Genomic DNA, 26,298 nt, shown 5'->3' with positions numbered 1-26,298 from the left:
CTCTCGAGGTCATGCCAGTAGGTTACAGTAGGTTGTAACTCCCAAAATCATGCAAGTAGGTTATAGTAGGTTGTAACTCTCTAGGTGTAACTCCCAAGGTCATGCCAGTAGGCTACAGTAGGTTGTAACTCTCTAGGTCATGCCAGTTGGCTACAGTAGGTTGTATCTCTCGAGGTCATGCCAGTAGGTTACAGTAGGTTGTAACTCCCAAAATCATGCAAGTAGGTTATAGTAGGTTGTAACTCTCTAGGTCATGCCAGTAGGCTACAGTAGGTTGTAACTCTCTAGGTCATGCCAGTAGGCTACAGTAGGTTGTAACTCCAGGTCATGCTAGTAGGTTACAGTCGGTTGTAACTCTATAGGTCATGCCAGTAGGTTATAGTAGGTTGTAACTCTGTAGGTCATGCCAGTAGGCTACAGTAGGTTGTAACTCTCTAGGTCATGCCAGTAGGCTACAGTAGGTTGTAACTCTCTAGGTCATGCCAGTAGGCTACAGTAGGTTGTAACTCTCTAGGTCATGCCAGTAGGCTACAGTAGGTTGTATCTCTCTAGGTCATGCCAGTAGGCTAAAGTAGGTTCTAACTCTCTAGGTAATGCCAGTAGACTACAGTAGGTTGTAACGCTCTAGGTCATGCCAGTAGGTTGTAACTCTCTAGGTCATGCCAGTAAGCTACAGTAGGTTGTATCTCTCTAGGTCATGCCAGTAAGCTACAGTAGGTTGCATCTCTCTACGTCATGCCAGTAGGTTACAGTAGGTTGTATCTCTCTAGGTCATGCCATTAGGTTACTGTAGGATGTATCTCTCTAGGTCATGCCAGTAGGTTACAGTAGGTTGTACCTCTCTAGGTCATGCCATTTGGTTACTGTAGGTTGTATCTCCCTAGGTCATGCCAGTAGGCTACAGTAGGTTGTAACTCTAGGTCATGCCAGTAGGCTACAGTAGGTTGTAACTCTAGGTCATGCCAGTAGGTTACTGTAGGATGTAACTCTCTAGGTCATGCCAGTAGGTTACTGTAGGTTGTACCTCTCTAGGTCATGCCATTTGGTTACAGTAGGGTGTAACTCTCTAGGTCATGCCAGTAGGTTACAGTAGGGTGTAACTCTCTAGGTCATGCCAGTAGGCTACAGTAGGTTGTAACTCTCTAGGTCATGCCAGTAGGTTACAGTAGGGTGTAACTCTCTAGGTCATGCCAGTAGGCTACAATAGGTTGTAACTCTCTAGGTAATGCCAGGAGGTTACAGTAGGGTGTAACTCTAGGTCATGCCAGTATATTACAGTAGGTTGTATCTCTCTAGGTCATGCCAGTAGGCTACAGTAGGTTGTAACTCTCTAGGTCATGCCAGTAGGCTACAGTAGGTTGTAACTCTCTAGGTCATGCCAGTAGGCTATAGTAGGTTGTATCTCTCTAGGTCATGCCAGTAGGTTATAGTAGGTTGTAACTCTAGGTCATGCCAGTAAGCTACAGTCGGTTGTAACTCTCTAGGTCATGCCAGTAGGTTATAGTAGGTTGTAACTCTGTAGGTCATGCCAGTAGGCTACAGTAGGTTGTATCTCTCTAGGTCATGCCAGTAGGCTAAAGTAGGTTCTAACTCTCTAGGTCATGCCAGTAGGCTACAGTAGGTTGTAACTCTCTAGGTCATGCCAGTAGGCTACAGTAGGTTGTATCTCTCTAGGTCATGCCAGTAGGCTAAAGTAGGTTCTAACTCTCTAGGTCATGCCAGTAGGCTACAGTAGGTTGTAACGCTCTAGGTCATGCCAGTAGGTTGTAACTCTCTAGGTCATGCCAGTAAGCTACAGTAGGTTGTATCTCTCTAGGTCATGCCAGTAAGCTACAGTAGGTTGTATCTCTCTACGTCATGCCAGTAGGTTACAGTAGGTTGTATCTCTCTAGGTCATGCCAGTAGGTTACTGTAGGATGTATCTCTCTAGGTCATGCCAGTAGGTTACAGTAGGTTGTACCTCTCTAGGTCATGCCAGTAGGTTACAGTAGGTTGTATCTCTCTAGGTCATGCCAGTAGGCTACAGTAGGTTGTAACTCTAGGTCATGCCAGTAGGCTACAGTAGGTTGTAACTCTAGGTCATGCCAGTAGGTTACTGTAGGATGTAACTCTCTAGGTCATGCCAGTAGGTTACTGTAGGTTGTACCTCTCTAGGTCATGCCATTTGGTTACTGTAGGTTGTATCTCCCTAGGTCATGCCAGTAGGCTACAGTAGGTTGTAACTCTAGGTCATGCCAGTAGGCTACAGTAGGTTGTAACTCTAGGTCATGCCAGTAGGTTACAGTAGGGTGTAACTCTCTAGGTCATGCCAGTAGGCTACAATAGGTTGTAACTCTCTAGGTAATGCCAGGAGGTTACAGTAGGGTGTAACTCTAGGTCATGCCAGTATATTACAGTAGGTTGTATCTCTCTAGGTCATGCCAGTAGGCTACAGTAGGTTGTAACTCTCTAGGTCATGCCAGTAGGCTACAGTAGGTTGTATCTCTCTAGGTCATGCCAGTAAGCTACAGTAGGTTGTATCTCTCTACGTCATGCCAGTAGGCTACAGTAGGTTGTAACTCTCTAGGTCATGCCAGTAGGTTACAGTAGGTTGTAACTCTCTAGGTCATGCCAGTAGGCTACAGTAGGTTGTAACTCTCTAGGTCATGCCAGTAGGCTACAGTAGGATGTAACTCTCTAGGTCATGCCAGTAGGTTACAGTAGGTTGTAACTCTCTAGGTCATGCCAGTTGGTTACTGTAGGTTGTATCTCTCTAGGTCATGCCAGTAGGCTACAGTAGGTTGTAACTCTCTAGGTCATGCCAGTAGGCTACAGTAGGTTGTAACTCTCTAGGTCATGCCAGTAGGCTACAGTAGGTTGTAACTCTCTAGGTCATGCCAGTAGGCTACAGTAGGTTGTATCTCTCTAGGTCATGCCAGTAGGCTACAGTAGGATGTAACTCTCTAGGTCATGCCAGTAGGTTACAGTAGGTTGTAACTCTCTAGGTCATGCCAGTAGGTTACAGTAGGTTGTATCTCTCTAGGTCATGCCAGTAGGCTACAGTAGGTTGTAACTCTCAGGTCATGCCAGTAGGCTACAGTAGGTTGTAACTCTCTAGGTCATGCCAGTAGGTTACTGTAGGTTGTAACTCTCTAGGTCATGCCAGTAGGTTACAGTAGGTTGTACCTCTCTAGGTCATGCCAGTTGGTTACTGTAGGTTGTATCTCCCTAGGTCATGCCAGTAGGCTACAGTAGGTTGTAACTCTAGGTCATGCCAGTAGGCTACAGTAGGTTGTAACTCTCTAGGTCATGCCAGTAGGTTACAGTAGGTTGTAACTCTCTAGGTCATGCCAGTAGGTTATAGTAGGTTGTAACTCTCTAGGTCATGCCAGTAGGCTACAGTAGGTTGTATCTCTCTAGGTCATGCCAGTAGGCTAAAGTAGGTTGTAACTCTCTAGGTCATGCCAGTAGGCTACAGTAGGTTGTAACCTCTAGGTCATGCCAGTAGGTTACAGTAGGTTGTAACTCTCTAGGTCATGCCAGTAGGCTACAGTAGGTTGTAACTCTCTAGGTCATGCCAGTAGGCTACAGTAGGTTGTAACTCTCTAGGTCATGCCAGTAGACTAGAGTAGGTTGTAACTCTCTAGGTCATGCCAGTAGGTTATAGTAGGTTGTAACTCTCTAGGTCATGCCAGTAGGTTGTAACTCTCTAGGTCATGGCAGTAGGCTACAGTAGGTTGTATCTCTCTAGGTCATGGCAGTAAGCTACAGTAGGTTGTATCTCTCTAGGTCATGCCAGTAGGTTACAGTAGATTGTAACTCCCAAGGTCATGCCAGTAGGCTACAGTAGGTTGTAACTCTCTAGGTCATGCCAGTTGGCTACAGTAGGTTGTATCTCTCGAGGTCATGCCAGTAGGTTACAGTAGGTTGTAACTCCCAAAGTCATGCCAGTAGGTTATAGTAGGTTGTAACTCTCTAGGTCATGCCAGTAGGCTACAGTAGGTTGTAACTCTCTAGGTCATGCCAGTAGGCTACAGTAGGTTGTATCTCTCTAGGTCATGCCAGTAGGCTAAAGTAGGTTCTAACTCTCTAGGTCATGCCAGTAGGCTACAGTAGGTTGTAACTCTCTAGGTCATGCCAGTAGGCTACAGTAGGTTGTATCTCTCTAGGTCATGCCAGTAGGCTAAAGTAGGTTCTAACTCTCTAGGTCATGCCAGTAGGCTACAGTAGGTTGTAACTCTCTAGGTCATGCCAGTAGGCTACAGTAGGTTGTATCTCTCTAGGTCATGCCAGTAGGCTAAAGTAGGTTCTAACTCTCTAGGTCATGCCAGTAGACTACAGTAGGTTGTAACGCTCTAGGTCATGCCAGTAGGTTGTAACTCTCTAGGTCATGCCAGTAGGTTACTGTAGGATTTATCTCTCTAGGTCATGCCAGTAGGTTACTGTAGGTTGTACCTCTCTAGGTCATGCCATTTGGTTACTGTAGGTTGTATCTCCCTAGGTCATGCCAGTAGGCTACAGTAGGTTGTAACTCTAGGTCATGCCAGTAGGTTACAGTAGGGTGTAACTCTCTAGGTCATGCCAGTAGGCTACAGTAGGTTGTAACTCTCTAGGTCATGCCAGTAGGTTACAGTAGGTTGTAACTCTAGGTCATGCCAGTAGGTTGTAACTCTCTAGGTCATGCCAGTAAGCTACAGTAGGTTGTATCTCTCTAGGTCATGCCAGTAAGCTACAGTAGGTTACATCTCCCAAGGTCATGCAAGTAGGTTATAGTAGGTTGTAACTCTCTAGGTCATGCCAGTAGGCTACAGTAGGTTGTAACTCTCTAGGTCATGCCAGTAGGCTACAGTAGGTTTTAACTCTCTAGGTCATGCCAGTAGGCTGCAGTAGGTTGTAACTCCAGGTCATGCCAGTAGGTTACAGTAGGTTGTAACTCTCTAGGTCATGCCAGTAAGCTACAGTAGGTTGTATCTCTCTAGGTCATGCCAGTAAGCTACAGTAGGTTGCATCTCTCTACGTCATGCCAGTAGGTTACAGTAGGTTGCATCTCTCTACGTCATGCCAGTAGGTTACAGTAGGTTGTATCTCTCTAGGTCATGTCAGTAGACTACAGTAAGTTGTATCTCTCTAGGTCATGCCAGTAGGTTACTGTAGGATGTATCTCTCTATGTCATGCCAGTAGGTTACAGTAGGTTGTACCTCTCTAGGTCATGCCATTTGGTTACTGTAGGTTGTATCTCCCTAGGTCATGCCAGTAGGCTACAGTAGGTTGTAACTCTAGGTCATGCCAGTAGGCTACAGTAGGTTGTAACTCTAGGTCATGCCAGTAGGTTACAGTAGGGTGTAACTCTCTAGGTCATGCCAGTAGGTTACAGTAGGTTGTATCTCTCTAGGTCATGCCAGTAGGTTACTGTAGGATGTATCTCTCTAGGTCATGCCAGTAGGTTACTGTAGGTTGTACCTCTCTAGGTCATGCCATTTGGTTACTGTAGGTTGTATCTCCCTAGGTCATGCCAGTAGGCTACAGTAGGTTGTAACTCTAGGTCATGCCAGTAGGCTACAGTAGGTTGTAACTCTAGGTCATGCCAGTAGGTTACTGTAGGATGTAACTCTCTAGGTCATGCCAGTAGGTTACTGTAGGTTGTACCTCTCTAGGTCATGCCATTTGGTTACTGTCGGTTGTATCTCCCTAGGTCATGCCAGTAGGCTACAGTAGGTTGTAACTCTAGGTCATGCCAGTAGGCTACAGTAGGTTGTAACTCTCTAGGTCATGCCAGTAGGTTACAGTAGGTTGTAACTCTCTAGGTCATGCCAGTAGGTTACAGTAGGTTGTAACTCTAGGTCATGCCGGTAGGTTACAGTAGGTTGTATCTCTCTAGGTCATGCCAGTAGGCTACAGTAGGTTGTATCTCTCCAGGTCATGCCAGTAGGTTACAGTCGGTTGTAACTCTCTAGGTCATGCCAGTAGGTTATAGTAGGTTGTAACTCTCTAGGTCATGCCAGTAGGCTACAGTAGGTTGTATCTCTCTAGGTCATGCCAGTAGGCTAAAGTAGGTTCTAACTCTCTAGGTCATGCCAGTAGGCTACAGTAGGTTGTAACTCTCTAGGTCATGCCAGTAGGTTACAGTAGGTTGTATCTCTCTAGGTCATGCCAGTAGGCTACAGTAGGTTGTAACTCTCTAGGTCATGCCAGTAGACTACAGTAGGTTGTAACTCTCTAGGTCATGCCAGTAGACTAGAGTAGGTTGTAACTCTCTAGGTCATGCCAGTAGGTTATAGTAGGTTGTAACTCTCTAGGTCATGCCAGTAGGTTGTAACTCTCTAGGTCATGGCAGTAAGCTACAGTAGGTTGTATCTCTCTAGGTCATGCCAGTAAGCTACAGTAGGTTGCATCTCTCTAGGTCATACCAGTAGGTTACAGTAGATTGTAACTCCCAAGGTCATGCCAGTAGGCTACAGTAGGTTGTAACTCTCTAGGTCATGCCAGTTGGCTACAGTAGGTTGTATCTCTCGAGGTCATGCCAGTAGGTTACAGTAGGTTGTAAGTCCCAAAATCATGCAAGTAGGTTATAGTAGGTTGTAACTCTCTAGGTCATGCCAGTAGGCTACAGTAGGTTGTAACTCTCTAGGTCATGCCAGTAGGCTACAGTAGGTTGTATCTCTCTAGGTCATGCCAGTAGGTTAAAGTAGGTTGTAACTCTCTAGGTCATGCCAGTAGGCTACAGTAGGTTGTAACTCTCTAGGTCATGCCAGTAGGCTACAGTAGGTTGTATCTCTCTAGGTCATGCCAGTAGGCTAAAGTAGGTTCTAACTCTCTAGGTCATGCCAGTAGGCTACAGTAGGTTGTAACTCTCTAGGTCATGCCAGTAGGCTACAGTAGGTTGTATCTCTCTAGGTCATGCCAGTAGGCTAAAGTAGGTTCTAACTCTCTAGGTCATGCCAGTAGACTACAGTAGGTTGTAACGCTCTAGGTCATGCCAGTAGGTTGTAACTCTCTAGGTCATGCCAGTAAGCTACAGTAGGTTGTATCTCTCTACGTCATGCCAGTAGGTTACAGTAGGTTGTATCTCTCTAGGTCATGCCAGTAGGTTACTGTAGGATGTATCTCTCTAGGTCATGCCAGTAGGTTACTGTAGGTTGTACCTCTCTAGGTCATGCCATTTGGTTACTGTAGGTTGTATCTCCCTAGGTCATGCCAGTAGGCTACAGTAGGTTGTAACTCTAGGTCATGCCAGTAGTTTACAGTAGGGTGTAACTCTCTAGGTCATGCCAGTAGGCTACAATAGGTTGTAACTCTCTAGGTCATGCCAGTAGGTTACAGTAGGTTGTAACTCTAGGTCATGCCAGTAGGTTGTAACTCTCTATGTCATGCCAGTTGGCTACAGTAGGTTGTATCTCTCTAGGTCATGCCAGTAGGTCACAGTAGGTTGTAACTCCCAAGGTCATGCAAGTAGGTTATAGTAGGTTGTAACTCTCTAGGTCATGCCAGTAGGCTACAGTAGGTTGTAACTCTCTAGGTCATGCCAGTAGGCTACAGTAGGTTTTAACTCTCTAGGTCATGCCAGTAGGCTGCAGTAGGTTGTAACTCCAGGTCATGCCAGTAGGTTACAGTAGGTTGTAACTCTCTAGGTCATGCCAGTAGGTTATAGTAGGTTGTAACTCTCTAGGTCATGCCAGCAGGCTAAAGTAGGTTCTAACTCTCTAGGTCATGCCAGTAGGTTACAGTAGGTTGTATCCAAGTGGAAACAATTATCAACCCAATGTGGAAAGTGTCGAATTTGGTAAACAACATAATGAATGGCTTATTTCCTTCATGATGTTTACTTGATCTAACAGAAGTTTCATAATGATTAAGTTATGTGGATAAGTTACAACGATAACTTTGATAAAAACACTATAGGAGTTATCTCCAGATCGCTATGCATATTCATGCTAGTAGCTTAGCATCTCTCTCCATTGAATACAGGTGGTTGACGACAACAACCCTCATAGAATATAAACAATAGATTACAATAATAAGATGTATCCACCAATCCAAAGACAGGATAGGCGGGAGCGAGACAACCCACAGTGCAGCTTTGTGGACAACGACTCCCCTTGTTAGGACAGAGAGACATCTTGTCAGTATATCCATAATCTTTGGTGTAGCCAACCCAACTCTCACATGGCTCTATTGGGGGGCACGGTGTGTAGTAAAACATCACATTAAAATCACTACATGCCGTGGCCCCCAGTCTGCGGTCAGCAGATAGACCCTTCTCAAATACATATGTTAAGTCACTTTTTGGAAACGGCACGGAGAAAACAAGGGGTAGCTTGCTCTCTCCGTCGTCTGATTCTAGACATATCAGTCATCATCCCAGGGCCCTCCGATGAAGAGCTATTGACGAGCCAACTCCGAATATCCAAAGTTAAAAACTAATTGAAGGCGGTACTTACTGGTGTTAATCAGATCCCCTATCTCCTCTTCATCTTTCAATGTGACAGTAATCTCCCCTTCCTTCTTCACTCCAAAAACTGCATCCTCCTCCTCTTTCACAGTAACAGCCTCCTCTTTCCCTTCCTCCTCTTCTTTCACTCTGAACGCGTCTTCCTCTTGTTTAACTGAAACGTCTTTCTCTTCTTCTTTCACTGTAACAGCCTCACCCTCTACTTCTTGTTTTACTGTAACATCCTCCTCTTCCTTCTCCACTTTCACGACAATGTTCAGCCCCAGAGCTTCTTTCTCCGTCCAGCAGACCTCCTCTTCTTTAACAGGAGGGGAGTAGTTTAGGGAGCTCATGTTCGGGGATGTTAGCTAGCTAGCTATCATTAGCGACTAGGCTAATGCTAACTTAACCAGCCAGCTACTATAGCTGACTAATAAAAAATAACGTAACATTACATTAAATAGGTTAACAAGTAGATACGACAGAAGTGTGTCTGAAACACAGTAGCTAATATAGACCGACAGCGTATAAATAGCTTGAATCTTTCGGCTATGTTGGCTAGCAAGCTACCGAGGTGGTTGACGAGCTGTTTATGAAGAACCGTCCAATAGATTAGACGTCACGCTGGCAGCATCGCCTGAAAGACGCACATCGCCGTCTGCTGACTGGAGGGAAACGCAGTTGAGGATTAGATTTTATTTTCAGACAAATATGATTTTAAATGGATTTAATTAAATAATACTATTATATTGAGACATACAAAGACCTGAAGGTGTTGGTTGATTAGTGCGAATAAAACATGTTTACTACAGCACATTTAAGACAGTTTCATTCAGTCAAACTAAATCTAAATAAGTAGATAGCTACTGTAAGTCTATACTGCTCCTACATGGTGTAACAATACATCATATAGATGTATATAATGAACAGACTAGGTCTATACTGCTCCTACATGGTGTAACAATACATCATGTAGATGTATATAATGAACAGACAAGGTCTATACTGCTCCTACATGGTGTAACAATACATCATATAGATGTATATAATGAACAGACTAGGTCTATACTGCTGCTACATGGTGTAACAATACATCATGTAGATGTATATAATGAACAGACTAGGTCTATACTGCTCCTACATGGTGTAACAATACATCATGTAGATGTATATAATGAACAGACTAGGTCTATACTGCTGCTACATGGTGTAACAATACAGTGCATTCGGAAAGTATTCAGACCCCTTCACTTTTTCCACATTTTGTTACATTACAGCCTTATTCTAAAATGATTAACGTTCAAAAGTTTGGGGTCACTTAGAAATGTTCTTGTTTTTGAAAGAAAAACACTTTTTTTGTCCATTAAAATAACATCAAATTGATCCGAAATACAGTGTAGACATTGTTAATGTTGTAATGACTTTTGTAGCTGGAAACGGCAGATTTTTTATGGAATATCTCCATAGGCGTACAGAGGCCCATTATCAGCAACCATCACTCCTGTGTTCCAATGCCACGTTGTGTTAGCTAATCCAAGTTTATCATTTTAAAAGGCTAATTGATCATTAGAAAACCCTTTTGCAATTATATTAGCACAGCTGAAAACTGTTGTGCTGATTTAACAAAGCGTTTGTAAACAGTGTTGTTGCATAACAATCAGGCAGTAGAACAACAATAATAATCATCCTCTTGACCAATCTTCCCTCCCCTTAACATTGGGTTGATTCAGACCCTGCCAGTGTACCAGGTGTACATTGGGTTTGATTCAGACCCTGCCAGTGTACCAGGTGTACATTGGGTTTGATTCAGACCCTACCAGTGTACCAGGTGGACATTGGGTTTGATTCAGACCCTGCCAGTGTACCAGGTGGACATTGGGTTTGATTCAGACCCTGTCAGTGTACCAGGTGGACATTGGGTTGATTCAGACCCTGTCAGTGTACCAGGTGGACATTGGGTTTGATTCAGACCCTGTCAGTGTACCAGGTGGACATTGGGTTGATTCAGACCCTGCCAGTGTACCAGGTGTACATTGGGTTTGATTCAGACCCTGCCAGTGTACCAGGTGTACATTGGGTTTGATTCAGACCCTGCCAGTGTACCAGGTGGACATTGGGTTTGATTCAGACCCTGTCAGTGTACCAGGTGGACATTGGGTTTGATTCAGACCCTGTCAGTGTACCAGGTGGACATTGGGTTTGATTCAGACCCTGTCAGTGTACCAGGTGGACATTGGGTTTGATTCAGACCCTGCCAGTGTACCAGGTGGACATTGGGTTTGATTCAGACCCTGCCAGTGTACCAGGTGGACATTGGGTTTGATTCAGACCCTGTCAGTGTACCAGGTGGACATTGGGTTTGATTCAGACCCTGCCAGTGTACCAGGTGGACATTGGGTTTGATTCAGACCCTGCCAGTGTACCAGGTGGACATTGGGTTGATTCAGACCGTGCCAGTGTACCAGGTGGACATTGGGTTTGATTCAGACCCTGTCAGTGTACCAGGTGGACATTGGGTTTGATTCAGACCCTGCCAGTGTACCAGGTGGACATTGGGTTTGATTCAGACCCTGCCAGTGTACCAGGTGGACATTGGGTTTGATTCAGACCCTGCCAGCATGGCCAGAAATGTATTCCAAGGTCAGTAACTTATAACCACAGAACCACCACAAACCTTTCATACATGACTAAAAACACCTAAGTATTAGATTTACTGCCATGGTCTAGTATGTCACCGCCTCAGACACCATTCACAATGCTGGCTGAGGTACGAGTAAAACATGACATATTATTTCCTAACCATTCACAATGCTGGCTGAGGTACTAGTAAAACATGACATATTATTTCCTAACCATTCACAATGCCGGCTGAGGTACGAGTAAAACATTACATATTATTTCCTAACCATTCACAATGCTGGCTGAGGTACGAGTAAAACATGAAATATTATTTCCTAATTGTAAAAAAAATCCCACTCCTTAATCAACTAGTCTCTCACTGTTTAACCAGAATAACATTTGTGTCCTTGTGTGCTTTAGACTGTTAGTCATATTAAGCTACTTAGATATCATCTATTGTCATGTTATGTTCTCTACAATGACACATCACCACTGTAGATGTTATGTATTGTCATGTCATGTTCTCTACAACGAAACATCACCACTGTAGATGTCATGTATTGTCATGTTATGTTCTCTATAATGAATCATCACCACTGTAGATGTCATGTATTGTCATGTTATGTTCTCTATAATGAAACATCACCACTGTAGAAGTCATGTATTGTTATGTTCTCTATAATGAAACATCACCACTGTAGCTGTCATGTATTGTTATGTTCTCTATAATGAAACATCACCACTGTAGAAGTCATGTATTGTTATGTTCTCTATAATGAAACATCACCACTGTAGAAGTCATGTATTGTTATGTTCTCTATAATGAAACATCACCACTGTAGATGTCATGTATTGTCATGTTATGTTCTCTATAATGAAACATCACCACTGTAGAAGTCATGTATGATGTTATGTTCTCTATAATGAAACATCACCACTGTAGATGTCATGTATTGTGTTATGTTCTCTATAATGAAACATCACCACTGTAGAAGTCATGTATTGTATGTTATGTTCTCTACAATGAAACATCACCACTGTAGATGTCATGTATTGTCATGTTATGTTCTCTATAATGAAACATCACCACTGTAGATGTCTTGTATTGTCATGTTATGTTCTCTACAATGAAACATCACCACTGTAGATGTCATGTATTGTTATGTTCTCTATAATGAAACATCACCACTGTAGATGTCATGTATTGTCATGTTATGTTCTCTATAATGAAACATCACCACTGTAGAAGTCATGTATTGTCATGTTCTCTATAATGAAACATCACCACTGTAGATGTCATGTATTGTCAATGTTCTCTACAATGAAACATCACCACTGTTGATGTCATGTATTGTCTGTTATGTTCTCTATAATGAAACATCACCACTGTAGAAGTCATGTATTGTCATGTTCTCTTATGAAACATCACCACTGTAGATGTCATGTATTGTCATGATGTTCTCAACAATGAAACATCACCACTGTAGAAGTCATGTATGTGTTATGTTCTCTATAATGAAACATCACCACTGTAGATGTCATGTATTGTCATGTTATGTTCTCTATAATGAAACATCACCACTGTAGATGTCATGTATTGATGTTATGTTCTCTATAATGAAACATCACCACTGTAGAAGTCATGTATTGTCATGTTCTCTATAATGAAACATCACCACTGTAGATGTCATGTATTGTCATGTTATGTTCTCTACAATGAAACATCACCACTGTAGAAGTCATGTATTGTCATGTCATGTTCTCTATAATGAAACATCACCACTGTAGATGTCATGTATCATGTTATGTTCTCTATAATGAAACATCACCACTGTAGATGTCATGTATTGTCATGTTATGTTCTCTACAATGAAACATCACCACTGTAGAAGTCATGTATTGTTATGTTCTCTATAATGAAACATCACCACTGTAGATGTCATGTATTGTTATGTTCTCTATAATGAAACATCACCACTGTAGATGTCATGTATTGTCATGTTCTCAACAATGAAACATCACCACTGTAGATGTCATGTATTGTCATGTTATGTTCTCTATAATGAAACATCACCACTGTAGATGTCATGTATTGTCATGTTATGTTCTCTACAATGAAACATCACCACTGTAGAAGTCATGTATTGTCATGTTCTCTATAATGAAACATCACCACTGTAGATGTCATGTATTGTCATGTTATGTTCTCTATAATGACACATCACCACTGTAGATGTCATGTATTGTCATGTCATGTTCTCTATAACGAAACATCACCACTGTAGATGTCATGTATTGTCATGTTATGTTCTCTATAATGAATCATCACCACTGTAGATGTCATGTATTGTCATGTTCTCTATAATGAAACATCACCACTGTAGAAGTCATGTATTGTCATGTTCTCTATGAAACATCACCACTGTAGATGTCATGTATTGTCATGTCATGTTCTCTATAATGAAACATCACCAAGTGAAATAAAGAGAGAGAGACAGAGATAACCATATACATTGCACATGGACCGTAAGAAATCCTGAAGGTATTGAAATGCCTGGGCTCGCAGGGGATGTGTTAATTCATAACCCATCATTTATACCTGTTAATTCATAACCCATCATTTATACCTGTTAGTTCATAACCCATCATTTATACCTGTTAATTCATAACCCATCATTTATACCTGTTAATTCATAACCCATCATTTATATCTGTTAGTTCATAACCCATCATTTATACCCTTTAATTCATAACCCATCATTTATACCTGTTAATTCATAACCCATCATTTATACCTGTTAGTTCATAACCCATCATTTATACCTGTTAATTCATAACCCATCATTTATACCTTTTGCTCGAAAGGGGCGGTTCAGGCAGGCTGGCACACTCCCTGACCTAACTTGGCAGGAACTAATGGGGATCCATAATAAACCCCAGGAAGAGTAGCTGCTGCCTTGGCAGGAACTAATGGAGATCCATAATAAACCCCAGGAAGAGTAGCTGATGCCTTGGCAGGAACTAATGGGGATCCATAATAAACCCCAGGAAGAGTAGCTGCTGCCTTGGCAGGAACTAATGGGGATCCATAATAAACCTCAGGAAGAGTAGCTGGTGCATTGGCAGGAACTAATGGGGATCCATAATAAACCCCAGGAAGAGTAGCTGCTGCCTTGGAAGGAACACAGTCATGTGATACCTGGTATAGAAAAGTCCAATCTTAGGAGAGTACATGGGAGGTATATAAATAAATCAATAAAATGTGATTTTGATTTGGAATAAACTTCCTATTTATTTATCAAAGGTGATTTTGGCTGGAGTCAAAATGACTCCAAAGGATTTGAATTTGTTAAAAGTCCATATTGATACAGAAACACTAAACCGTGATTTAGATTTATTAAGAACAAGTTGATTGACAAAGTCATGAAAAATTGGAAGAATTGAATAAACCACATTTTGTCTATGATAAAAAATATGCCTCTGGGATCAAAATGATCCATGTCAGAAGTATGGTTCAATGCAAATATGTAGTGGGTGTAAAGTTTGTTTTAAATTCTCACTCATTAAAAACGAATCAATCAACACATGCTTCTCTTTGAACGACTTAATATAATATTAAACATTTATGAAATAAATGAAAAATAAACGTTTGGTTCCTCAACTGCGTTGCCCCCTCCAGTCAGCAGATGGCGATGTGCGTCTTTTAGGTTCAGGCGATGCTGCCAGTGTGACGTATAATCTAGTGGACGGGACGCTCCTTCAACAACAACAGCTAGTCAGACACCTCGGTAGCTTTCTAGCAAACATAGCTACAACATTCACGCTCTTTACACTGTTTTGGTGTATATTAGTCGCTGTGTATTAAACACACTTCTGTCGTATGTCCTTGTTGGCCCATTTAATTATATATTTACGTTGTTTGTCAGCTAGCTGGTTTGCTAAGTTAGCTTAGAACTAGGCTAGTCGCTAATGCTAGCTAGCTAACATCCCCGACCATGAGTTCACTAAGCTACTCCCCTCCTGTTAAAGAAGAGGAGGTCTGCTGGACGGAGAAAGAGGGACTGTGGCTGAACGTTGTCGTGAAAGAGGAGAAGGAAGAGGAGGATGTTACAATACAAAAACAAGTAGAGGGTGAGGCTGTTACAGTGAAAGAAGGTTGGTGGTTGGTAGCGGAGTCGAGGGAACCAATTTGTAAGTCGCTCTGGATAAGAGCGTCTGCTAAATGACTTAAATGTAAATGTAAGAGGAAGACGCGTTCAGAGTGAAAGAGGAAGAGGATGTTACAGTAAAAGAAGAGGAGGAAGAGAAAGAGGAGGATTCAGTTTATGGAGTGAAAGAGGAGGAGGGGGAGATGACTGTCACATTGGAGGAAGAAGAGGAGGTTGGAGATCTGTTTAACACCATTAAGTACCGTCTCTGCAGTCGTTGAACCAATATGCAGTAAAGGGGTTCTACACTTTAATGTTGTTCTGTAGGAATGGCTGAAGCTACACTGTAACGTGTTGAACATCAAGAGTGGACCATCAACAAAACGTTAACAATTGATCAAATGCATCCAATGACAATGCCTGAAATACTGTAGTCCTCAATATCTCCTATTAGATTAGCCCAATATGTTCTCTTAAAGGGGCAATCAGCAGTTGTTACATCCATTTAGGGACTTATACATTAATGATATGTACCCATCTGTTTCTTGAAGAAATCACTTAGAAATGCCTCATGAGCTTAGTTCAACTGTCGTACCCCATCAGAACCCAAAATATAAGCTTTTTTTACTCCAATGTTTGTCAGTAAATATAAACAAACACTGTATATCCTCAAAACATGGTTAAAACTAGAATGTTGATATCATGGATGGTTGCATTTCTCCAGCCCCATCCCTCAGCTTTTTACCGAAACGGGCAGGGAGTACGCTTTGTTATTGTTTCTACTGCTGATTGCTGCCCCCGTTACTCCTCAAGGTCCAAGGACTGTATGTTATTTTCAGAGGTACACTGGCTCTGGCAGCTAAAATAGTCAAATATTCCATCTGAATGTGAATTGATTCTCAATTGCGATACATTTCTAGAAACATAAATTGCTGTACTTTCATATCACATCTAAATAATTTCATACAATGTTTTCATGTCACATCAAAATAGGTAACCGGTCGCGACGCCCCAAACAGTAACCAAATGAGTTTCTCCTCATTTCTCCTTCCTTCAGGATTCTTTTTCTTCTTTGGACTTTATATGGCGGTTGGCAACCAACTTTAAGGTGCATTACCACCATCAACTGGACTGGAGTGTGGTCCTCAGTTCATCTTTTAATCACCCACATGGGTATATACCAAGACAGTCATGAAGAGGGCACAACAAAACCTTTTCCCCCTCAGGAGACTGAAAAGGTTTGGAATGGGTCCCCAGATCCTCAAAAGGTAATACAGCTGCACCATCGAGAGCATCCTGACCGGTTGCATCACAGCCTGGTATGGCAACTGCTTGGCACCTGACTGTAAGGCGCTTCAGAGGGTAGTGGGCTATACTCGGCCTTGTCTTAGGACGGTAAGTTGGTGGTTGGAGACATCCCTCTAGTGGTGTGGGGGCTGTGCATTGGCAAAGTGGGTGGGGTTATATCCTGCCTGTTTTGCCCTGTCCGGGGGTATCATCGGATGGGGCCACAGTGTCTTCTGATCCCTCCTGTCTCAGCCTCCAGTATTTATGCTGCAGTAGTTTATGTGTCGGGGGGCTAGGGTCAGTCTGTTACATCTGGAGTATTTCTCTTGTCTTATCCAGTGTCCTGTGTGAATTTAAATATGCTCTCTCTAATTCTTTCTTTCTCTCGGAGGACCTGAGCCCTAGGACCATGCCTCAGGACTACCTGGCATGATGAATCCTTGCTGTCCCCAGTCCACCTGGCCGTGCTGCTGCTCCAGTTTCAACTGTTCTGCCTGCGGCTATGGAACCCTGACCTGTTCACCGGACGTGCTTGTTGCACCCTCGACAACTACTATGATTATTATTATTTGACCATGCTGGTCATTTATGAACATTTTAACATCTTGACCATGTTCTGTTATAATATCCACCCGGCACAGCCAGAAGAGGACTGGCCACCCCTCATAGCCTGGTTCCTCTCTAGGTTTCTTCCTAGGTTTTTGGCCTTTCTAGGATGTTTTTCCTAGGGAGTTTTTCCTAGCCACCATGCTTCTTTCACATGCATTGCTTGCTGTTTGGAGTTTTAGGCTGGGTTTCTGTACAGCACTTTGAGATATCAGCTGATGTACGAAGGGCTATATAAATAAATTTGATTTGATTTAGTGTGAACGGCCCAGTACATCACTGTGGCCAAGCTTCCTGCCATCCAGGACCTATATAATAGGGGGTTTCAGAGGAAAGCCCACAAAATTGTCAGAGACTCCAGTCACCCTAGTCATAGACTGTTTTCTCTGCTATCGCACGGCAAGTGGTACCGGAGCGCCAAGTCTAGGACCAAAAGCCTCCTCAACAGCTTCTACCCCCAAGCCATAAGACTGCTGAACAATTCATAAAATCACCACCGGAAAATTTACATTGACCCCACCCCCCTCCCTTTTGTGCACTGCTGCTACTCGCTGGTTGTTTGTTACCTATGCATAGTCACTACGCCCCCACCTTCATGTACAGATTACCTCAACTAGCCTGTTGCCCTGCACACTGACTCGGTACCGGTGCCCCCTGTATATAGCCTCATTATTGTTATTCTCATTGTGTTACTGTAACGCCCTGGCCATAGAGAGGGGTTTTTGTTCTTTATTTTGGTTAGGCCAGGGTGTTACATTGGGTAGGCGTTCTATGTTCTTTTCTATGTTTTTTGTATTTCTTTGTTTTGGGCCGTGTGTGGCTCCCAATCAGGCACAGCTGAAGTTCGTTGTTGTTGATCGTTGTTGTTGATTGGGAGTCACACATAAGTGCATGTTTTTCTGTTGGGTTTTGTGGGTAATTCTTTCTGTCATTGTGTTTCACCTGACAGGACTGTTTGGCTGTCAGTTTCTTGTTTTGTAATTGTATAGTGTTCCGTTTGAATTAAATATGATGAACACTAACTCCGCTGCGTTTTGGTCCACTCTCATGGCAGTCGTTACAGTTACTTTTTATTATAACTTTTTATTTTAGCCTACTTGGTAAATGATTTCTTCTTCTTGAACTGCACTGTAGGTTAAGGGCTTGTAAGTAAAGCATTTCACAGTAAAGTCTAAGTTGGTGTCTTGACGGATTTGTAAAAAAAACGGTTTGTCATAAAACACTGTATATATTTTTTGTTAAATGTTGCTGACACCCCTCCCCAGAGGTGTCTCATTATTGGGATTCATTGCTGATTCCTACCTGTAGCTCACTATGAGGTGTCTTGTGATACAGGTTAAGGTCCCTGTTGGAGATTGGTGGTTGGTAGCGGAGTCGAGGGAACAAGCAGGGTTGGACACGGCCATGTTATTATCCCACACAGTCTCTGTGGTTCATATGAACCCCATTCCTGGGAATTAGATTTGATTACAAATCTCCCCTGTCTGTTACCACAGAAGGGTTCCGTCTGTCCCATTCCCAGCTAGGTTACGAGGCGCTTTGTCACCAGTACCTATGACTGGTTGATAGGGGAAACCTCCATGCTCATTATAGAAAAAGTAATTAGGGGAAAACTATTTAGTAAACTGAAATAAAATAACAAACCTGTTTGAAAAATGAAAACTATTCCGAAACTATCTTTGACTCCAAAACTAAAATAGCCTAAAATAATAACCAGCATGAATTATGTTCAGTTTGAATAATTTATATCTTAACTTTGGGCAAAAATAGAATTGGGTTTTAAATATTTTTTTATGTGGTTGTAAATCTTGGTGGCTGGTAAATGCTGCCATGGGATGGCAATGTTTAAAATAGACCTAGCTTGTGTGTCACTATCACTAGCTATAACCAGAAATACTTTAAGAAATGAGGATATTGGAAACTCCTTTCGATTCGTATTAACAGCTTAAAGAAAATAACATTGGCATGAATTACACTATGTGAACTAGAAGCACAACATTACAAATATTTTCAGAGATGTGAGATAATTAACTTGTTCTCTGTAATATCGTATAGCTTTGCAATCGTAACAGTACGTACTTTCGAGGAAAATAGGCATGTTTCTCGATTCATACCCTGACTTTAAAAAGGGATTTGGTGAGAATTAGCTTAGGAACTGGGTGTCACAGCATGACAATGTGAACGCGATTGGATGACAGTCTCTTGGACGGGCGTTATATACGCGTTGACATTTTCTGGAATAGTTTTTATTTTAAAACGTTTTTGTTTACTTGCCTGCCTATTGAATTTGGAATGCACTGTACTGTTCATCTCTGAAACTCACTGAGATAATTCCTTTGATACAGCAGTAGCAATACAGGGATATAACATCTACAGAAAAGACAGGAATGCTTATGGGGGAGGTGTTGCTGTATACAGTGCATTCGGAAAGTATTCAGACCCCTTGACTTTTTACACATTTTGTTACGTTAAAGCCTTATTCTTAAATTGATTAAAATCTTTTTCCCCCCTTTCATTTAGCAAATTTATTTGGCACGCCTGCATTTGGGGAGTTCCTCCCATCCTTCTCTGCAGATCCTTCTAGCTCTGTCAGGTTGGATGGGGAACATCACTGCACAGCTATTTTCAGGTCTCTCCAGAGATGTTAGATCGGTCCCAAGTCCGGGCTCTGGCTATGTCACTCAAGGACATTCAGAGACTCCACTCCTGTGTTGTCTTCGTTGTGTGCTTAAGGTCGTTGTCCTGTTGGACGGTGAACCTTTGCCCCAGTCTGAGGTCCTGAGCACTCTGGAGCAGGTCTTTCATCAAGGATCTCTCTGCACTTTGCTCCGTTAATATTTCCCTGGATCCTGACTAGTCTCCCAGTCCCTGCTGCTGAAAAACATCCCCACAGCATGATGCTGCCACCACCATGCTTCACCGTAGGGATGGTGCCAGGTTTCCTCCAGACGTGACTCTTGGCATTCAGGCCAAAGAGTTAAATCTTGGTTTCATCAAGCCAGAGAATCTTGTTCTCATGGTCTTAGAGTCCTTAAGGTGCCTTTTGTCAAACTCCAAGCAGGCTGTCATGTGCCTTTTACTGAGGAGTGGTTTCCATCTGGCCACTCTGCCATAAAGGTCTGATTGGTGGAGTGCTGCAGAGATGGTTGTCCTTCTGGAAGGTTCACCCATCTCCACAGAGTAACTCTGGAGCTCTGGTTTTTGGTCACCTCCCTGGCCAAGGCCCTTCTCCCCCAAACGCTAAGTTTTGCCGGGTGACCAGCTTTAGGAAGAGTATTCCATTTAAGAATGATGGAGGCCACTGTGTTCTTAGGGACCTTCAATGCTGCAGAATCTTTTTTGGTACCCGTCCCCAGATCTTTGCCTCGACACAATCTTGTCTTGGAGCTCTACGGACAGTTCCTTCGACCTCATGGCTTGGTTTTTGCTTTGACATGCACTGTCAACTGTGGGATGTTATATAGACAGGTGTGTGCCTTTCCAAATCATATCCAATCAATTGAATTTACCACAGGTGGACTCCAAACAAGTTGTAGATACATCTCAAGGATGATTAATGGAAACAAGATGCACCTGAAAGCAATTTCGAGTCTCATAGCAAATGGTCTGAATACTTATGTAAATAAGGTATTTCTGTTTTTTTTTAACCTGTTTTCCCTTTGTCATTATGGGCTATTGATGACACCCCTCTGAAACAATATAGCCTAACCATCAGAAAAAAACTCTTCCTTGGTCTACTCCTCCCGCTGCTGCTGGCCTTCGTAAATTCTGATGTTATGCTCCTATAGTTTCTGGTAATAGGCTACACCAGCAGTCGTTATGCTCCTATAGTTTCTGGTAATAGACTACACCAGCAGTCGTTATGCTCCTATAGTTTCTGGTAATAGACTACACCAGCAGTCGTTATGCTCCTATAGTTTCTGGTAATAGGCTACACCAGCAGTCCTTATGCTGCGATAGTTTCTGGTAATAGACTACACCAGCAGTCAGCAACCTTTTCCATTTGGTGCCAATTTATCTGACCATTTCTACTGATCTGGTGCCAGTTATGATTGTCATATTTTCATTTTCGTGGAACAGTTTCATTTTAATTCCTAATAGTATCTCAAAATCATTGTCTGTGATTAATCTACATTCTATCTAAATCTAAATGAAAATTATACAAATCTAATAGAGTATTGCCATTGCCAACTATGTAAAAATAGCCGACATAAAGCCAACAAATAAAAACATTGCAGACTGCAGTTAGAAAATATCCTGATAAAAATAAATACCTTTTAAATCATATTGGCTGCACATGGCCTGTCTACAATGATTTTGAAACATTGTATCTACTATCAACTGGGTCGCCTGAAACTGAAGAAGGCAAGCTTGCAACATTGTATAAAATATTCAGGGCCCACAGAGTTTCCTGCACCAGTGAGTTTGGGACAGACACAGCTGTAGGCTATTAGACTAATCCTACTTCTATGTGCGTAATCAGGTGTGTGTCCTTACTCAACATTGACAGGAGTGTTTCAAACAAAAGACAGTAAATAAATTGACACAACTGACGCCACTTGCGGGGTCAGGTCTGGGTGGTCTGCCAGGGGCCGTTTCATTTAGTGTCCGTTTGGGTCGGCATGGAGAATGATTGTATTTCCCCATAGAATGTTGTACCGAAGTTGACCGACTGAAAGGGAGTGTAACTTTATGACTTTAATTACTGTTCCCTGAAGGAGGGAAACGAGGTACAACACCTGTTTGGCCTCGCCTGTTCCTGGGTCAGTGAAGAGCGATATTAAATTGAATATGACCTAAGGCTCGTATTTCTGTGTTTATTATATTATAATTAAGTCTATGATTTTATATTTGATAGAGCAGTCTGACTGAGCTGTGACTGAGTGGTGGTAGGCAGCAGCAGGCTTGTAAGCATTCATTCAAACATTCATTCAAACAGCACTTTCCTGCGTTTGCCAGCAGCTCTTTGCAATGCTTGAAGCGCAGCTCTGTTTATGATTTCAAGCCTGTCAACTCCCAAGATTAGGCTGGGAATACTATAATACCTATAAGAACATCCAATAGTCAAAGGTATATAAAATACAAATGGTATAGACAGAAATAGTAATATAATTCCTATAATAACTACAACCTAAAACTTCTTAACTGGGAATATTGAAGACTCATATTAAAAGGAACCACCAGCTTTCATATGTTCTCATGTTCTGAGCAAGGAACTTAAACGTTAGCTTTTGTACATGGCACATATTGCACTTTTACTTCCTTCTCCAACACTGTGTTTTTGTATTATTTAAACCAAATGGAACATGTTTCATTATTTATTTGAGACTAAGTTGATTTTATTGATGTATTATATTAAGTTAAAATAAATGTGTTCATTCAGTATTGTTGTAATTGTCATTATTACAAATATATATAGTTAAAATCGGCAGATTTAATCGGTATCGGCTTTTGCAGGTCCTCCAATAATCGGTATCGGCGTTGAAAAATCATAATCGGTCGACCTCTACTATGTTATTGTTTGTTAAACACTTGGTGTACAAACCCTCATTGTCAGGCTGATGGCAAAGCTAGCCAAATAACATTTTACTGGTTAAAGTGTTTTTTTAAGTATAAAGCAGTTGATTTGCGACAATAACACACAGAAATTAAGCAGGAGATTCAAACGAGCCTTACAATTATAATCCAAAAGTAAGGTGAAATGCACTCATAAGCAACCTGTAAATGGAGGCTATTTTTGCTGTCAACCTATGAGAACTCCCCTGAGTTTTCCCCCACGGTGGTGAAATAGTGAATAGACACAGAGCTTAATGTGAGTTTCCTTGAGTAGCACTCCTGATCTTGCGCTGTAATATTCAGAATACATTGTAAAAAATTCAAATCTTCGCTCACCATTTTTTACTCCAGGCAGATATACTACATCCATAACTAGTGGTTTCCTCATTAGCAGATATACTACATCCATAACTAGTGGTTTCCTCATTACCAGATATACTACATCCATAACTAGCGGTTTCCTCATTACCAGATATAATACATCCATAACTAGTGGTTTCCTCATTACCCGATATACTGCATCCATAACTAGTGGTTTCCCCATTACCAGATATACTAAATCCATAACTAGTGGTTTCCTCATTACCAGATATACTACATCCATAACTAGTGGTTTTCTCATTACCAGATATACTACATCCATAACAAGTGGTTTCTTCATTACCAGATATACTACATCCATAACTAGTGGTTTCCTCATTACCAGATATACTACATCCATAACTAGTGGTTTCCTCATTACCAGATATACTACATCCATAACTAGTGGTTTCCTCATTAGCAAATATACTACATCCATAACTAGTGGTTTCCTCATTACCAGATATACTACATCCATAACTAGTGGTTTCCTCATTAGCAGGGAGGAGTTTCTGCAATCAAATTGTGTGCTTTGACCTCGTGCCGCAATTTTATTAAACATAGAAAGGGGCCTGTATTGGAGACCAATAGTCGTCTGGCACCCTGCTTAGGATTTCAACAACTTTAATAACTTATTTCTACTTCCCACTAATGTGAAAACAAGATGGAATATGACTATTGTTGCTAACTTGACTGTCTTAATTGTCATATTTAACAGATGTCAATTGTTGTAGAACTTCATGGGTATGCTCTGGGAATCACCTTTTACCTCAAATAAACAGTGGATTTCTGCTGTTGTGGACCTTTAATCATCTGTCTGACTTTGTCATTCACACAGGAGAGAGACGTGACTATCGTGGATCCTCTGGGGAGCCTCAACAACATCATGATGCTGACGAGGCAGAGAAGAGTCTCTCCAGATCAGAACTCCTCAAGAAACACCAGCAGAGGCTCACAGGGAAGAAATCTTACTGCAAATCTACATCAGAACTTAAAATACACCAGCGAGTACTCACAGGAGAGAAAGCTCACCACTGTTTTGATTGTGGGAAGAGTTACTCAAGAGCAGATGCACTGAAAGTACACTTGAGAATTCACACAGGAGAGAAACCTTTTGGCTGTGATCAATGTGGGAAGAGTTTTACTGAGTCATGCAGCCTGAAATCACACCAGAGAACACACACAGGAGAGACATCTTATGTCTGTGATCAATGTGGAAAGAGTTTTACTCAACCAGACAGCCTGATAGTGCACCAGAGAATACACACAGGAGAGAAATCTTATAGCTGTAGTCAATGTGGGAAGAGTTTTACTCAACCAGACAGCCTGATAGTGCGTCAGAGAATACACACAGGAGAGAAATCTTCCAGCTGTTATCAATGTGGGAAGAGTTGTACTACATCTAGCCATCTAATTGTACACCAGAGAACACACACAGGAGAGAAATCTTATAGCTGTTATCAATGTGGGAAGAGTTTTACTACATCTAGCCATCTAATTGTACACCAGAGAACACACACAGGAGAGAAAGCTAATGGCTGTGATGAATGTGGGAAGAAATTTACTGCGTCAAACTCCTTGATAGTGCACCAGAGAATACACACAGGAGAGAAATCTTATAGCTGAAGTCAATGTGGGAAGAGTTTTACTCAACCAGACAGCCTGATAGTGCACCAGAGAATACACACAGGAGAGAAATCTTACAGCTGTTATCAATGTGGGAAGAGTTTTGGTACATCTAGCCATCTAATTGTATTTTGGTCAATCTGGCCATCTGACAGTGCACCAAAGAAGACACACAGGAGAGAAATCTTTTTGCTGTGGTCATTGTGGGAAGAGTTTTGGTCAATCTGGCCATCTGACAGTGCACCAACGAAGACACACAGGAGAGAAACCTTATAGCTGTGGTCAATGTGGGAAGAGTTTTGGTCAATCTTGCCATCTGACAGTGCACCAGAGAACACACACAGGAGAGAAAACTTATAGCTGTGGTCAATGTGGGAAGAGTTTTAGTACATCTTGCTATCTGACTGTACACCAGAGAACACACACAGATGGACAAACTTTGTAGCTGTGATCAATGTGACAAGAGATTCTCTGATAAAAGATCTCTGATTAAACATCAGAAAATACATACATGAAGGAATTGTTTCATGATATCAATGAAATATCCCACTTAGCGAAATGTAATTGAAAAGATGTTGAAAATAAGACTAAATAAGACCAATATACATTCGGTTGAAAGTGAAAATTGAGATGTTTTTCTGGTCGCTTTTTAAATGACTTGAAAACAACTTAATTTCAACGTACTTGCAGGCTATACACATGGACACAGTATAAGAAATTGGTCTATAATCAATTTTATTAACAATCCTACATCACTCCAGCATTTCTTTACAACATCCAAGTGTCTTTATTCCACTACTGAAGAAGCAGGTCTCAAATCACCTCATATTTCAAACATCCAGCCTGACAAAAAAGACATGTTTTATTATTCCATGCCTCACCATTAAGTGAATTATTGCCAATACATATTAACAAAGGGGTGTACATTTGGTTTTGATATTTCATGTTTAATATTCATGTAAGATTTAGTAATCATAATTATTTATGCAACAGACTGACAATATTTGGGTACAATTATATTGACATTGTCGCCCTGCTTTTAGAATATAAGGTTCATTCTCAGATGTACTAGAGCATGACATTGGGGACCTGGCCCCGATCCAACAACATGCCTCTCGAGTGAACCCTGAAAAGAGAGAGAAGTGAAGTGGAAAGTTACTATGGATATTGCAGGAGTTTCCTCTTGAAATCAGACATGTCCGTGGTAAGGACAACTTGGTTGCTGATTGTCTCAGAGGTGGGAAGTCAAAAATATTTGTGTTTTGCGTTTAGCCAGTGTGTTGCCATGGATCACAATTTATTTTGACTGCATGTTTTTCCGTATTGGAGTTGAGTTTTGTTTGGACTCGTTCCAAGGGGACGAGAGTTCTAGAAGCTAGTGAGTTTTAGGAAGACGAGAGTTCTAGAAGCTAGTGGGGGAAAAATATAAAAAAATATTGTTTTTAATTGTTGACATCCAGTAGACACCATGAAGACACCATTGGTGAAGGTGAAGCATTGTAGTTGATTATAATGTGAAATGGAAGTTGTTTTCTGTTGGTGGTGAGAAAACTTGTCCAACAAAAATATAGGATTTATTTGTTGTCTTAAGGGAGAAGGTGTTACAGGGTTTGGTTTTTCTATATGTGTTTTGAGGTTGGACTTTAGCAAGTATAGCTTGTTAGCACGTCTAGCTCGTTAGCACCTCT

General features: G+C 41.7%; 2 protein-coding genes across 2 annotated transcripts in view; one reads left to right on the top strand and one right to left on the bottom strand.

Moving 5' to 3' along the window:
• The window catches only part of LOC106594387 (zinc finger protein OZF-like), a 29,225-nt gene extending 10,751 nt beyond the window's left edge, over positions 1-18,474 (bottom strand). Inside the window, exons 1-2 of the mRNA XM_045692038.1 lie at positions 18,371-18,474; positions 8,419-8,525 (exon numbers count right to left, since the gene is read on the bottom strand). Of these exons, the coding sequence (XP_045547994.1) occupies positions 8,419-8,525; positions 18,371-18,474 (211 nt within the window). The remainder of the gene's footprint in view (positions 1-8,418; positions 8,526-18,370) is intronic.
• A 5,215-nt stretch (positions 18,475-23,689) lies between these two features.
• LOC123725374 (zinc finger protein 239-like) lies at positions 23,690-24,766 on the top strand (the record flags this gene model as incomplete). Its single annotated transcript, XM_045690499.1, has 1 exon — positions 23,690-24,766. A coding segment is annotated over one exon (921 nt), but the record flags the coding sequence as incomplete, so codon positions are not given.
• Between the last annotated feature and the right edge of the window lie 1,532 nt (positions 24,767-26,298).

This window comes from Salmo salar, chromosome ssa12 (assembly GCF_905237065.1).
Source record: "Salmo salar chromosome ssa12, Ssal_v3.1, whole genome shotgun sequence".
NCBI lineage: Eukaryota > Metazoa > Chordata > Actinopteri > Salmoniformes > Salmonidae > Salmo > Salmo salar.
The sequence above is the reverse complement of the archived record's forward strand: the minus strand, read 5'-3'. Positions and strand labels throughout refer to the sequence as shown.